Below are 16,286 nucleotides of genomic sequence, written 5' to 3' on the forward strand. Positions count from 1 at the left end.
GATACTGTTTAATTGCCGTGGCGCTAGCTGTGGTTCTTTCTCACGTGTACGGGACCTGCTAGTAAACCGCTGTGTCCTACGTTGCAGCAACTCTCTCTTTCGTTCCTCGGACTGCCTGAGGCGCTTTTCTTCCAGACTGTCCCATAAGAGTGTATCTAATTAGAGCACTTCCAGCAGTCACCGTTAACGGAACGCGCGTTATCATCACGTGATAACTACAAATGTAACTACACTGTACCTCTGAACTAGGTTTAGCAAGAATTGTTTAACTTGTCTTAAGCTTCCAACTAAACATAATAAGTTCTAAACATGTCTAGATCGTAGATTGTAGATACAACTTAAAAGATAATTATATCCTACAGTCCCTGTAGTGAGAACACGTTCCCCCATTGCATTATTATCAAACATGGACATAGATTGAAAGAGATTGACGGTGTCATTGCTAGTCGAGTCTTGCAATCGTAACCTGATAAATTATATTAGTTAGCTAATTAGTAAACGCTAGAATGACGTACCACTCGATCCATGCAGCTATACTTTCTGACTGCGGTACCACAACTTGCATGGTAAGAAGAGAAGAATATTTATATGATGGCGATCACGAAAACCAAATTGCTGTAGGTAGAGAGATTCGTTTCTACGGTCACTACGTGCTAGTAGAAATCAAGCCAATAGAAATCAAGCCAATACCTAGAGATTCATTTTTCTCAATAGAACAGCTGCGCGCCTTGTAGACTGTATAGAAATAGACTATTAGTCACAGTAATAGTGTTATAGATAAAGTGTATCTAAACTGTACCGTCAATAATGTTGCAATTAAATATAAAATTGATTGCAAACTCTAAGTTTGGCGACGCAGCCAAATCAGCGACGAATGTGCCCGTATATATACCGTTCCAATTCTGTTGGTCTTGCAGCTCGAGTCGTATATACACTGGTACTTTTACCTCAAAGACTTACCCATGGAGGGTGCGCGGAAACCCCTCTACTTGGCTGTGTATCACGCGCGGGAATGCTTTTGATATATATATATATATATATATATATATATATATATATATATATATATATACGTATCTGGTTGTGGTTTAATTAATTAATTCCTTGTGCGAGTGTAACTATGCACTTGTCGTCCGTCCTCCAAAGACGGAAGAGACTCAAGAATCTACAGCCTGTCTGCTTTATCTTTTAACTTAATATATATAGCTCCTAATAACTGCGCATTAGCATAAACCGTGCAATCAATGAAGTGTAGTCTGATCGTATTGGCTAGTTGTTCATCTAGATATGAAATTCAACCATAAATTAAATTAATAGAACTTACAACAATTAATTACTAAACACCCTAACAAGGTACGAAGCAGAGTTTATTAGTGTACGCGTAGACTACACTACGAATTAGATAGAGGCATGCAAATAGACTTATGTGCGATAATCATGATGCATTTAGATACGTATATGTGCGATAATTTGATGCACTATATAATTACCGTTTGGATAGCAGTTGGAACCTCCGCTGAAGACTCCGTGAGTGGCAGACCCTTCCCGCCTATCTCGCCGGAAGAATGTAGGCGGAGACTAGCCGAGCACGCGGTGACTAGCCGAGCTCGTAACGTAACGTCAACAAGGCGACTTTACGTTATACAAGATCGTTCACAATGGCAAAATTTGTTGTACCCTAGTGATTTTCGTAACGTAAGGTAAGATGTTGAGATGGATTCAACTTTCCCAGCTAGCGTAAGCAATTGTCCAATCACGGAGCAGTGCGTGGGTGTCTCTCCTGAGCATGCGCATTTTACTGCTGTAAGATGGATATCGACGATCGCAAGTATAGTCCGTGCAACTGTTTGTACGTAATGCTATCTAAATGGCATGTTACGTTACGCTACGTTACGTGACGTAGATCGCCCTACGTTGATAAAATACGTTACGTTACGAGGTTGCGTGCTCAGAGTGAATCAGTCTTCAGGCTCGTGGCACAAGGTGCACAAAATCTAGTCACAGCTGATTGTGCATGATTCAAGATCAAAAAAGTTAGCCGACGGTCCCAATAGACTTGGCAGAAAAAAATCTAGATGATGCGGTTGCAGATGACACTTTTACAGACATAAAAATGCTAGTACACTACTGTACGATAACTAGACGATAGAGAAAGGTTCGCATGAGAAATATGGCAGGTGGACTTCTTCGCTATTAGAGGCTTTTATTCAATTACCAAAAGTGTTGCATTTTACACTTAATTAGTAAAAGCTGAAAGTGATAGTTCGCAACAGGTTTGCAACTATATCCTAGATGGCGCCTTTACTTGTGCCCCCTAGTCAGCGAAGCCCAGCTACGCCACGCACTGACTGACTACCGGAAGCGTCATTTTCTGGCTTTTTCGAGAATACAGCTGTACGTGATCGACTTTTACGTCGTGAAGCATAGGGGTGCAGGAAATTTTTGAGGTTTGCATAGAGGCCAAACGCGCATTACTAGTATAGTATATTAATTAATTCACAAATTATATAAAGCACTAGGGAGTCTAATGCAGTGAAGATTGGGGCATAGGCATTGCATGGCCCACACGGTTGCAGACGACCTATATACCATACACACACACACACACACACACACACACACACACACACACACACACACACACACACACACACACACACACACACACACACACACACACACACACACACACACACACACACACACACACACACACACACACAGGTAGACATACAGAGGGCCTGGGTACGAGGCTACCCTCTTCTTGGCCTCAGATAACGCGCGTTATTGACAATGGCGAAAGCTCCTCATCCGGCTTCTTTCTTTCTCCGCCAATGTCCTGTTATTGGAAAGAAAAACGATACAAGATCAACGCCTTCTTTAAGTGAGTCACCTCACCAGCCTACTGCCATTCAGTTTCACCTTCGAAGCACAATGAGCCAAATCAGGCTTAATAATTGTATGGTACTGCACGTTCACAAGGACCTTACTGATGATTTAGATTTAGCAGAGATTGGGAATAGGTTCGTAGCAGGGTCTGAGCACAGGGAATCACTATTTGGAAAGTTTACTAAATAATCATTATTAATTGGAGCATTGGTCTCTTGCTTTAACGCGCACTAAATTAAAAGCCACGCCCTTTAGCGTGCGTTAGGCCGTACCACTTTTTATTTGCTTCCTACGGGCCTGTATATATCACCCTGTTGTACCAGGATCATCTGATCTAACTATTATCTATAGTATAGTTTCTTTAATTGACGGAATGGCTCTTCTTCACGTCTTTCAGAAATCGAATTGACTTCATGATTGATCGCTATCTGCATTTGCCAATTGAAAATTTGGAGAGAAATTGCGGTGCATCAATTGTCACTCCTGGTTTCATCATAGTACGGCATCCTCACAGATGCTTCCTCGTGACAGAAAAGGTTCATGGCAGCAGCAGCAAATAGAATAGCATTTGTTGATTTTCTGTCTAGGAATGACATGCAGCTGCCAAAATAGTCACGTCTCCTTGATGGTAAGTGTGTATTTGTGTGTCACCGCAGCAACTGCTCAAGGTTTATTACAAATCGATGGTCTAGTTGTCACTGCCCAATTGATTCCAGCACTTTGATGCATGTGCAGTTATGAAGAAGCATGACATCCGAATATTTTTACACGCCAACCATGCAGCAAACACAAGAGCATCTCACATAATATTGTCATCTGTTCACCAGATAGTGACGTTTTAGTGACAAGCTGCTCGGGCGCACATCAGATCCCGGCACAGATTAAAATGGCAGACAGAATCAAAAAATCAAAAGCGCCGCATCAGCGTGACAAATATTGCTTGGTCGCTACAAGATGTGTGTAAAGCACTTCCCAAGTTGCGTGCCTTACTGGATGCGACAGCAAACAGCATCAGTGTTACTGACTATATTTAATTGGAAGTTATAGCAGTCACTATTAGATAACACAGAGAGACTCTAGATCTCTTCGCATGCATAAGCATCATCTAAATGAGCTTCTTTAAATACATCTGATATCTGCTTTAAGAAAGCTTGTCAACCATACCTAAAAGTTTTTGATAGCAAATCCGACTTCCCTTTTCAAATTTACATATTGGTTACTATGACAACGTTTTTAATTTAAGAAAACGCCGTTTTAGTCAACTTTGGACTCTCTGATGCTAATAAAAACATCATTTTCGTAATCACCACAAAAAATTACGCAGGATAGGCTAGAAAGACGGTTTGCCATGGAAAAGTCACAATTCTGGACTTGGCCCACGGACTAAAAAAAAGTCCATTCCAACAATCGGTGCAGTGTGGGAAAATTACCAGATCTTGGTATCCCGGGCACTTACAAACATGAAAATGATACCTCAGGAACGCACGTGAGGAGGTGGAGACACTGGTGCATTCTAAAAGTCAGAATGATGTTCAAATACGTTGGAACGAGCAGTTTCTGGAATATTACATATGTAGACTCCACTCCAGTCGGACATGGCCCTTCCTATTGTAGCTAGAGAGTAGATGTAGTCACCTTAATTGCATTCCTTAGAATACATTAGACAGCCAATTAGTTCTCAATGACGTCTCCAGAGTCACAAGCGAACTCAATTCAGAGCTTTAGAAGACATCCGCACCTACTTTAGTCAGTAGTATTTCTGCAGCTGTTCTAGAATGCCATCACAAACTTGTAATACGTGTTTGTGTTTAGCAGACGTCATTGAGGTAGTTACACTATTCAATTTCCTATTTTCCCCACTAGACAGCCCAAACTCACGGAAGTCCACACCCACAATTCCCACACTGCACCTATTGTTGGAATGGACTTTTAGTACCCTGTCACGTACCTAGACCACATGTTTTCCTGCCTTAAAAGCATTTGTAAATAGCAGTCTTTTGACCCCTATAGATATTCCAAACGAAAAAACACTTCACGGAATGCTAGACTAATTTTAGAACGTTTAGCACTAAATAGTAGAGACACGGTTGTTGGAAATAGTTAAAAGTTTATGCGTAGGCATGCATTAGGCATGTCATCGAAAATATAATATATTGTATTATAAAAAATATAATATAATTAAATGTTGTTAATAATAAAATATATATGCAGCTTTCTACCAGCCATGGACAGTGACATCTGCTACCGACATCTGCTTAGAATATTACCGTAAACGAGCCACAAACGAAATTTTAGTGTAGCTAATCCGTCGAACTCATTCCGAGAGATACCGGCACTGAGTGCATGCAGGGCAGCAGTTCCTGTAAAGGGACACACCACACACATGCGCAACGTCTACACTGTCAACATGTCTAGCTAGATACGATGCAGTGCATGTACAAATCAAGTCACGACATCCATCTCTCTTTGGAAATCGTTCTACTCACACTACCGTGTATTTTGAACGCCAAAGCTCTCGCCTGGACGTCTCGCGCAGTGGATCTCGGTCGGCACCGGCCGGCGCTCGCGACTCCACCACTCAAAGGTACAGACCGAGTGCGCGGTCTCTGTTTGATGTCACAAGGCGCTCTCGCAATTGCGCGGTTCCAATAGACTCCATGCATCCGTACGGGTCGGTCTTCGACTATTGCTTTGAGATTCATGCGTGTTTCTAGACGCAGATCCATTATTCTAGACAGCCTTCAACATTTACGAGATTCCAAAATAGCTGTGCCTACCACACATCCATAAAACATTCAAGTCTGAGGTCAAACGTCTAGTATTAGAGTTTATGGTCTGCGTCTCTACTAGACTTGACCATGCACTTTGTCAAGCGACTTCCTCTATCAACCAACCACGCTAGCTACTTAGTTTCGACAAAAAAACACGTCAAAAACGAGCGTTTCCTTCGCCGCGCCTCGTTCTCTCTAAACTAGCTGTTTTGAATGCGAATGTAAATACACTATGTAGCGATAACTCCGTGTCAAAGCTACATGTAAAGCGACTCATCAACTATTCATGTGCAACCTAACCTACACGTATGCATTAGACACTAGATTTACACTAGATTTACACTAGAAAATGAGTCGACGACGGCGGCGCGAGTCGAGTAACGGAGACATCGAACTGTCAGACAGCAAAACCGAAACAGCAAAAAGGGTTAACATGTACAATTACACGACGCTAATGAAAATATGGTCACGTTACAATCATAATCAAATCTACGCATGCGCAGTCGTTCCGCGGTTTCTGCGGTTATTAAGTAAGTGTTTGCTAATTGCGGAAGTCCCTCCGAAAGCAAATAGTCATTAGATCTATTTTGGCAGTCGAAGGCGTGGCGCTGAGGCCTAATAGATACCAACACGGGCTTCACCTCTCCAGCGTCGGTCACTACAACCGCTTCACACGCGCTAGCGGCAACACCGCGACCTTCAGATTACAATCATCTCAACCCTAGGTACGCGAAAGCTGTCGAGAGAACACGTCCGCTCGAGTTGCGACGTCTCTTCGATACTGGATGCTAAATGCTAGAGCAATCCAATCACATAGACGGAATCACCTAATCTGCATCGTCATCCACTTACTCAGCAGCACCTTTGGAAAGTCGATGACATTGAATTGGTGGGCAGATGTGTCAATAAATTTGTTTATGTTATCAAGATGAAGTAAGTAAATTACAAAAGCACCCACAAAAGACTCTGAATTGCTAGCGGATCTAAAATCTAACAATTGTGACCGCGGCCTAGATTACGAACGAATGACGGTCGGGCATCGGCATTTTGCGTCTATTTCGAGACAGTTTCGATAACACGAGCCGTGTTTGAAGACCAGCTGCCTTTTACGATATCAGTTTTAGGTTCTTCGACCGGTTCGTTTGCTGCAAAATTTGCGGTTTCGCCCACGCCGCACGGGTTTCTTTTTGATGTAAATGAGGGTAAACGCATTTGCTACTCGTTCGGGAAAATATGCAGTAACCGACATCCTAGGAGCCACCCATAAACCATCGACCAATGAACGGTCGCGGTGGCTTTACGCCACTTGACACCATTTCATCCATCCGCTTTGTTAGCTAATAGCGCCTTATACCACTCGACTCGCATACTCTTTCATTACATCGCTCGAGCAAAGACGGTGACGGCACTTTCGTCGGCATGAATGCTCCTTCATTAGACATCAAACATGAGAAGTCGGAGAAGTCGTTCTCGATTAGCCATATTCTGAGCTTGCCGGAGAAGCTCGGATCGGATGGCGACGGGCGAATGAGTTCCGGGAGTCAAGAAGATGTCCTCAGCACCGATTCTACATCGAGAGACGAAGAAATCAAACCGATGGCAAACTGGATGCTTTCCAACGGTCAACCACACTCAGATTCGGAGAGTATACAAACGGAAGCCGGTAAGTCCACCATCTGATAGCTGCTGCAAGGTGTTGATAACGAGGCCATAACGAGCAAACAGTTTACCGCACGACTGTCGTGTCAGTCCAACGTTATTCTTCTTTTTCCGATTAGGCGAGCATAACAAGTCTACGAGGACTCGACCAGGAGATGTCAAACTCGGTGAGACGCAGAGCAAGAGACGGAAACCGCGCGCTCTCTTTAGCCACGTGCAGGTCTACGAACTCGAACGCCGCTTTCGCATACAGCGTTACATTTCGGCGCACGAGCGCCAAGAGCTCGCACGTCGTCTCAAGCTCAGCGAAACCCAAGTCAAGATCTGGTTTCAAAATCGGCGATACAAGTGGAAGCGCCAGCAGTCCGAGGAGTCTCAGATACTCGGACAATCGGGACTGCAAGGGGTAGCGACAGCGTCGGTCACACTACCTCACACGATGCAACCGTACAAAGACGCCGGCCTTCCAATGTCATTCATCGGCTATTCGCCGCACCTGCGCCAGAACGCATACACGCATTGTCCTTCGACCGTCAGAGCTTACAGCTTTTCTCTAGACCCTCGGCTGCGAACATGGCAAGGTGCCCATTGGTGGCCGTACCATTAAGTGTCGTGCGACGTTGACGTCCGGGACTGGCAAATACACCGCAGGACATGGTGGAAACATAGATTGTCTATTCTATATTCTATTCTAGTTGCCTTCAGTTGATCTGCTTGGTCAGACCGACTTGTATATACTAAATTCAGCGTCAGGCAGGGACTGTATCGGTATCATTTGTATATCTAGTGTGTATGTACACTTACTAAATACATCGACATCTTTTCCAGTGGAAGCTTTGCATCACAGTTCTGTGTAAAATCAAGTTTAAATAAAAGACATACTACACAGCTCGAGGGTGTGGTAGACGAGGTGCCGCTCTCAATCCGCTTTCAAGTCAATTTTGTTTCATCTAATTTACCCATCATCCAAAATTTGCCCATTGAAGGGCTACCACGTCAATTTGCGTCAGCTTCAATAACAAGAGTTTGCACAGCTGCAAAGATCTCGAAACAAGAAATTCATTGCCAAACTTCATGTCTCGATCGATCGCCCTTCCTAGGTCACCAACTGTCTGTTCTCAAGTAGAGCGGAACGGTGAGAACATCCAGAGGCAAACCTGCCTATTCACACCATAAACATACAGAGAAGGGCAGTATGTCAGTGTTTTGTGTTGAAATTCTTGCTTGAGAGTCAATAACGACATGTGTTTGAAAAAGTTGGCTAAACAGTACCAAGGATGCTATCACCACAAGGGACAACACCACTATGAAAAAAATATCAACATTTCTTTGAGTTCGCATGAAGACAAACAGCCACTGCCCAACACTTTCAACCCGCAAAACCCAGGGATTCTTACACCCGAAGCAACTAGAAGATGAAGAACAGCAAGGACTCACAATGCCTAATTTGTATACAACATTGCCTGTCTCACAGCTGTCACTACATTGTAACGGAGAAAATTCATACAAAATACATGGCCCTACAGCACCTCCAGTGGCCGGCCCTACCTTGAGCGACAAGCATGTCCCATACGATTACAGTAAGAACAAAGTAACATTTCAGTCGATACTAAAAGTCGCTCTCTTACGAGTAGCCGGTGTTGCTGATCGCCTTTCGACAACTTCCTTCACGTCCATTATTTCATCATCATTGATCTGACATAGAACCGGTGCCGATTCACTCCTCAACTTCAAAGTTGCCGAGTACTGTGCTTGCTGTTCTTCTTTCTCTTTGTCAAACTTTCTAGAGTATTGGTGTGGTCTCTTAGCTCGTTGAGGATCCCTACACCCAATAAATACTAAATCACACTGTACCATATCCTCACAATCGAGTCAGTCAAACACACCATTCTTCTTTATTCGCAAGAGCTATCGTTCTAGCAATATCCCGTTGCACCCGTCGAGCAAACATTGCAGAGTCCTCACCATCCTTCATTAGGTCACACAAAAGTGACAAGCCGGTTGCAAACAGATACTAAGCATTGTTCACCTGCATTCTTGTTGGTGGCAAGTACCATACTTCACAGACGAGTGCCCAGCTAGTGAGAATGTTCATCAAATGCTTGATCATTGACTGACGACTTGAGTTCCAAAACGGATCAGCAAACCGAGGATCATACTGCAACAACCAAACATTGCCCAATTTGCTTCATCCATGCAAGTCAGTCACGTCTAGACAAGTTATTCCAATACCATATGGATCAATTCCAACCCATTAGTGACAGGTCATAAATTCATAGCCTCGACTAAATCTTTGTCACTACCGATCACATGCAGTAAAGCTCGTCATGTCAGAGCTTGGCAGACGCAGATGCAAACAAACAAACACCACAATGGTAAGAAGTAGACACAAGCAGATTACAAGCAACCTACTAAAGTTACAATCACATGTAAACTAGCGCTACTACAAAGCATCAAATGCTTCACATAATTTCAGCAATCCCACACTTTATCTATGGACCCATACCAAACTAGCTACATTTGCACTCAGAAATCAGCTTTACTTAGTCATTAGTAAAACCACAAACACATGGTAGCACTTCCTGCTCATTACCTATCTGCTGCCTCACTTACACATGCTATCCTCTTACAAAATGCATCAGCTAGAAGAACCAACAGGCAAGTCCTCAGCCCACCCACTCAGGAACCAAAGGAGTGTTTACAGGTCTAACCACTACTTCCTATGGTTACTTTCTTTTCATACATAGTCTTGACAAAGACACACCATATGGCGCCTGTCCATTCATTACCATTCACAAAACAATTTCATCAGTTTCCATAATTCATTACTGTCAGCTATAAAGAAACAAAAATGACAACACCTTTCCAGTACCAACAAAATCCTAACCAACAAATGACACAACCCACTCTCAATGCAACAGTCCCTGACAACAAGACACACCAGACTATGCACCCAGCATCTCCCACTTACCGCAATCTCGGCTACTACAAGAAACCAGAGAAAAACATACCCACTTGGCTGGATGCCACAACCACTCAGGACAATTTAGGGTGAGTCAATTGTAACAGTATTGCTACTTCAATAAGCAGCAGTGTTGCACAAAAGGAGATAAGCATGTCATTTACATACACCCTAGATAAAGCCAACGTAATTGGATATTTAAGTGGGTACAGTACCTACCAACGCCAACACCAAATCACTCATCCTCCCTACCTTCATTGCCACTGGATAGACGGTTGCACCGACATCGAAGCATCCCTTCTTGAACATGAAAACGCCCTCATTGTTGATGCATGTACCTATGCGCCATTATGCAATGTGTGACCACAAAAACAACAATGTCACTACAGTGTAGTAACCCAGTGAGCATGCATGCAAACACACCTTCCGGAAATATCAGGATTGGGTTATTACCCGACGTGCTGACGTGCTGCTGCAATCTAGTATGCCAAACACACCCCAGACATTAGCCCTATAGCAAGGTTCCCGTCACCTGTTGCAAGACAATCTTACCTCATGGACACAAGACGTCGATCACTGGCTTCCGACCTTTCAAACCAAATATGAGACGGCTGAGCAAACAAGACAGCTTTCTCAAACAAGCCGATGACTCCACCCTGCTTTTGTCCCACCTGAAAACACAAGCTACCCTATTTAGTAGTCGATATGTTATGACCTACATTGTGGGGTGTGCACACCAGAGAGAAGTTATTGTCAGTAGCCAAAATGATGACGTCGATGGGTGACGTGTGATTGGCTACGCATAATCCGTCTCTCGCTCTGTTCTCTCTACAATAACAAGCGAAGTCGGTGTTGATATGTTTTCAAGCTGTAGTACAACCACGTGGATTACTTATTGTGTACGGTGATGGAGGCGGATAGAGCACGAGCGAACACACGAAAAAACAGTCTTTGACAAAAGTTCTGCCATTTCAGTTGTTTCCTATACAAGTTACAAAAAAATTGAGAGAAAGACTAATGAAAGACTATCAGACGACTAACCTGAGTGGAGGAACGATACCGAATGTGAACATGGTCAATACCAACCATGCGGCAGCCATCGTTGCTAGAACAAGTCTGCACGATCAAAAAAAAATGCAATTCGATTAGGTCCATGGTACAAACACTTGGACTGTAGCAGACCTCATTGGTAGAAGAACGAAGTATCTGAAGAGAAGACCGAGCACCCAGTAGAACTGTAGCTCCCACCTTGAGTACACAGTGAGCTTATTGCCAACGAAAACTAGACACACATTTTTACACGAGATACCCCAAGTTCTGGTCGTAGTGTTGCGTTCGTGACAACAGATTCCAGTATCTTAATTCTACCAACACAAGAAACGGTCAATTGTGAACACCCAGGCGCACTCTGGTGCACACACACACACACACACACACACACACACACACACACACACACACACACACACACACTGGCAGACTACTATAGCCATCGCTGTGCATGTTCACCAAGGTTAATTAACAACAATACATAAGCTCTACAGTTCCTCGTGTGCCTAAGTTCATATACCCCAAGATCAAGCAACCAGTTCAATTAAATCACCATCCACAACCCTATGCCACACATCACTAAAATTTTGTTACATTCCCATCATGCAAAACACTCACAATCTCCCTAAGCAATATACCACTCTGTACAAAACTACATTAAGCCGTACTACTATTTCCTGTTCCAAATGTATTTGTGGGACATGGCCCCATCTCGAGATACCAGATGCATCAATACAAGGGTTGAAAGCAATAAAGGCCGTCCTTAAATACATGCCACGCTATCACAAAGCATACCTACCGTTGTCTGTATTGAGAAGTAAAAGAAAAGTACTGTATTGGTATCCGTTTAGGTAGGAATAAAATGTGTCAGATGCTGAAGGCTAAAAGCAAACGCCACGATGTTTAATAAACAAGGAAATATGGTAATCCAAAAATCCCTAAATAGCTAACACTATACACACATCTAATTAATCTCAATTTCAGCAAACAAATACAACTGCAACCCCTCTCCCCAAAGCTACCAATTCATTCAATATAAGCCACACTGCTATACTTCACACAAGAAATCAGAGCAACGCAGAAAAATTAGCATTTAGAAACAAAATTCTTCCACAGCAGATACTGACACTCATGAACAGTTGATTGGGCAAACATTTCAAAGTAAGAAGGAAAAGAGCACAGAGAAGAGTTGGTCAATAGAGCAAGCTAACATCAAAATCATAATTCTTGATTAGCAATCCTTTATCAAACTGCCTCACAGACATCTCTAACAGCTGACGAAAGATATACTTGACGATAAACTATTTTATTAATATATTTTTACCAAACCAAACATACCTGAACAAGACTGTCTGTAACACTATACAGTGCACATCTACGGCGTATACAATTACAAAGAGACCATCGGATATCAAGTCTTCTTTAAAACCATTTCTTGCAAGGCAGGTGGGTAGATTAAAGCAACCTTCGTATTGCAAAATATCAAAATTTATCCAAAATCTGTCAACTATGTCCACGACTCGTGCCAGTATTAAGTATTCGTATAATGCTTTAATTTTAATCCACATGGTTAGAATCACACATGAAGATGGCTTCCTTCTTTTCCAACTTGGGAGTGTAATCTAGGACCGTAATCTAGGTTCGTACTATACTGTTACCAAGGCTCACTTGAAGCTGGATCCATCTGAAACCAGAACGTCCTTCGGTGAAAAAAGAAAGTATGAGAAAGATGACGTTAAAAGCTATTCGCAAAGGCATCTTCAATAGAAAGCCAAACAGACCTTGCACACACTGGTAGACCATTGTTTAACCAGTGCCCAGTAACAGACACGAGCATCGTTAGTATGTGCGATGTCCAGATGGCTGATGAGGCTACAGATGGTGAAGACGCCACTAAAAAATCAGAGCACCAAAGCTGCCAGTCTTCTTAGCCTGTAGCACTAGTAACGAGAGTTTGATTATGTTTTAGTGCAGACCTTGGTGTCTCAACAAGAGTTCTTTACGAAACAGCTTTACACGTCTTCAACATTTCTTGTTTCATATTTATGGGGTGGGTGGGGTGGGTAAACAAAAAAACATTTGTTTTGTTTGGAAAAGACAGTGTTATTATCAGAGACCCCATACCATCTTCATGACAAATATGTACATGATGTTACTAGCAAAATCAGCTGTTAAACATACTTGATTTACACATCTAACCATGGCAAGGGTTTCATTAAACATAGGTGCCATTGAACTACTACTACTACTACCCTAGTAGTGTTACATACAACAACAAATCTTAATACATCACAACTTCCATCACCTTTCACACTACTGACAAAACAATGAAAAATCTTACAACTGACATTCGTAATAGAGACTTAGCATGTTAGTGCATGCCTAAGTACAGCTGTCACTATCGAGTCTTGCATATCTAATCTAGAAAGCTGCACAAGAATAATCTGCCCCATGAACCAAGACCAACCATGACATGATTTCTAGTGTGTAACATAGCTGCTACCACTAAAAATTATTTGTAAGGTTGCTGACAGTCGCCAAGAACGACATCTAAACAGCTCTCAGAGAAACTGTGTTTTAACTGTTTGTTCTACATACAGTAGAAGGAGCTCACATTCAAAATCGTTGTCAGTTTTGAGACACTCCACCAATTTCATTCACCCTTTTGTGATGTGAGCACATCTACTCTGCTGATAATCGTGGTGTAGAAAGATGCACTGTTGCGTTTAACTAACACAAACAAATATGCCCACATTCTCATCTGTTTGATAAATTTAATATCGTCTCAGTTGTCCAACAATATTCATCTAGATATTTGAGGTAAAGCGGCTAAAGCAATAACGAATAGCTGAATCACCAACTCCTGAATCGGCTGCTAAATTCCATTAAAGAGTACTCTACAGATGGTCTGTGAGTCTCTGAGTGTTTTAACTCTTGTCACAATGGATCTCCCAACAAACACCTGCCTCATCATGGTCTCTCTAGTTGGTAGCATATGATCATAATCATTCCAAAATAGCTGTGGTAAAGATATCTTGCTATCGTAAACAAATAATTGCTGTGTAGAAAGTTTCCCTTTTAGACCTTTTGATTGCATATACATATAGCAGAATCTAAGATACATGCTCAAGACTCCAATAAACTAATGGTCACGTGCTAAGCAGGAAGAGCACCATTACATGTCGATGAGTCATGGTGCAGTGGTACACTGACCTCGCATAAATGTCTTCAACACTACCTGTACATTGGTAGTTATCTTCAACATACATCTCACACACCCAAATCTGTAACAACACCAACTGCCACTTTTTATAATACTTTGTGTTTATTAGACATATAAAGTTTTACGAAATTTTGCATTATAATACCTCTGATACCTCTGACAAATGGAACCTCATCATAAACAAGACAGTCCCACTTCTCTTGTCTTGATTCATCCTTAATTAAACCATTTAGACACCAGGCTCCATTATGTACTCAGACTAATACAACTATTCCAAGACATCTTACATTACCGTTAGCTGGCTTTGTCTGCCTTCCATTCTAGGGCTCTCCTCAATTAAAAACCAGTACCTTGCTAACTTACAGAAAGGATTCTAAAGCGGTTTGCCCCAAGGCACATTAGGCTCCAACTATTAATGCCACTGTTGATATTTTATGTCTTCACCAGATCACAAAAAGAGAGACTATCACCCAACCATACATAACTATTGAATACCACATAAAAGATATTCATCCACAAACAATATGAACTCCCACCAAGAAAGAATCGGTGATATATCCTACTATACAAACATTACACAAATTATCAGACCCCAGCAGTCCATTTACTATAAGTATCTATCCAAAATTATGTTTAGCACTGAATAGTCTTTAAATACCCCACTCTACCATTATTGCCTAAAGCAAACATCAACAGACTGTCTGACAACCCCAATAAGAGAAAACTGGCATCATACTGTCACAAATGTATTCGACTACTCGTTCCAATTATAGAACCAAAAACAATTATAATTGTTGAAAGTAAAGTGTTTCTAGCCAGACATCAGTTCTGAGACTAAACCTGAAATTTACTTAGGCATGTGTACCTACATGATACAGCATGGTTCAAGCTCCTCTAAAATTCGTTTCTGTACCAATCAGCAGCTCGTACCTTTCAGTTTGCCATATTGCATCAATTTTCTTGTCATATTCTGCTGGAAACTGAGAATAAATGTATGTACATGCTAAAATTTACTACAGATCTGCATTTGACTAACAAGATGAGCTAGTATTGTAAAATAGTCATAATTACCTTCCATAGACATTTCTATAGAAATTGCAATGAAAATTTTAATGAGCACCATTTCCTGTGTGTGGATGAAAGAGATTGTGTAAGCAAAAATCTTTCCTGTTCAATGTTGTGGTTTCCCCCCTGCCTTCATTCTCTTTAGTGCAGGTCTTATTACATGTAATGATGCATATAGATAATGATAACAATCATCAGAAATGCCATAATAGTATGATATGCACTTGAGAGTAATAGTAAGATCGACCAAATCCATGATGTCAACTAATCAAACATTTCAATGACATGATATAGTACTAACACAGACTGCTTGAAAAGCACATACCAGTATGAGTATTACTAAACATGTACACTGTTTGATGGGTACAACAGCAACATGCAAAAAAAGTTTCAGGTACAAAACCAGTTATCTTAAGAAAGCATCTACCCTAACAAAAAAAGTGAACTTAGGCTTCAGATCATCACTAAGCATGAAAAATGCACAGAAAAGCTGCAGAATCTAAAACTCTTCTCATGACTACCATATAAGATGAAACATTGGAGGGAATGTAATTTGGTGGTTTGCTAAGAATTTGATGGAAAAAAGCATTTTGGCGCATTTTGTTGTGCAGGTGGACGTAGCTGTCAGATTATTAATAAATGTACAATATTTCCTACTCACTAGTTA

General features: G+C 41.8%; 2 protein-coding genes across 3 annotated transcripts; one reads left to right on the plus strand and one right to left on the minus strand.

The window, feature by feature from the left end:
* Positions 1-6,690: 6,690 nt before the first annotated feature.
* Positions 6,691-8,228, plus strand: LOC134179525 (homeobox protein koza-like). The gene is made up of 2 exons (XM_062646449.1): positions 6,691-7,323; positions 7,439-8,228. Exons 1-2 carry the CDS (start codon positions 7,080-7,082, stop codon positions 7,924-7,926), a joined length of 732 nt encoding a protein of 243 aa, XP_062502433.1. The 5' UTR covers positions 6,691-7,079; the 3' UTR covers positions 7,927-8,228.
* Positions 8,229-8,778: 550 nt separating this feature from the next.
* On the minus strand, positions 8,779-14,615 carry LOC134182585 (glycerol-3-phosphate acyltransferase 3-like). Of its 2 annotated transcripts, none has more exons than XM_062650014.1 (12): positions 14,545-14,615; positions 11,591-11,645; positions 11,464-11,529; positions 11,323-11,397; positions 11,174-11,263; positions 11,019-11,109; positions 10,834-10,952; positions 10,705-10,760; positions 10,534-10,619; positions 9,349-9,477; positions 9,206-9,288; positions 8,779-9,141 (listed from the first exon to the last, which is right to left on the minus strand). In XM_062650014.1, exons 1-12 carry the CDS (start codon positions 14,594-14,596, stop codon positions 8,919-8,921), a joined length of 1,125 nt encoding a protein of 374 aa, XP_062505998.1. In that variant the 5' UTR covers positions 14,597-14,615; the 3' UTR covers positions 8,779-8,918. The 2 variants fall into 2 exon arrangements, with proteins under 2 accessions (XP_062505998.1, XP_062506007.1); XM_062650023.1 differs by lacking the exon at positions 14,545-14,615 and adding an exon at positions 13,946-13,987.
* Between the last annotated feature and the right edge of the window lie 1,671 nt (positions 14,616-16,286).

The sequence above is a fragment of the Corticium candelabrum genome, chromosome 1, assembly GCF_963422355.1.
Source record: "Corticium candelabrum chromosome 1, ooCorCand1.1, whole genome shotgun sequence".
In the NCBI taxonomy this organism is placed as follows: domain Eukaryota; kingdom Metazoa; phylum Porifera; class Homoscleromorpha; order Homosclerophorida; family Plakinidae; genus Corticium; species Corticium candelabrum.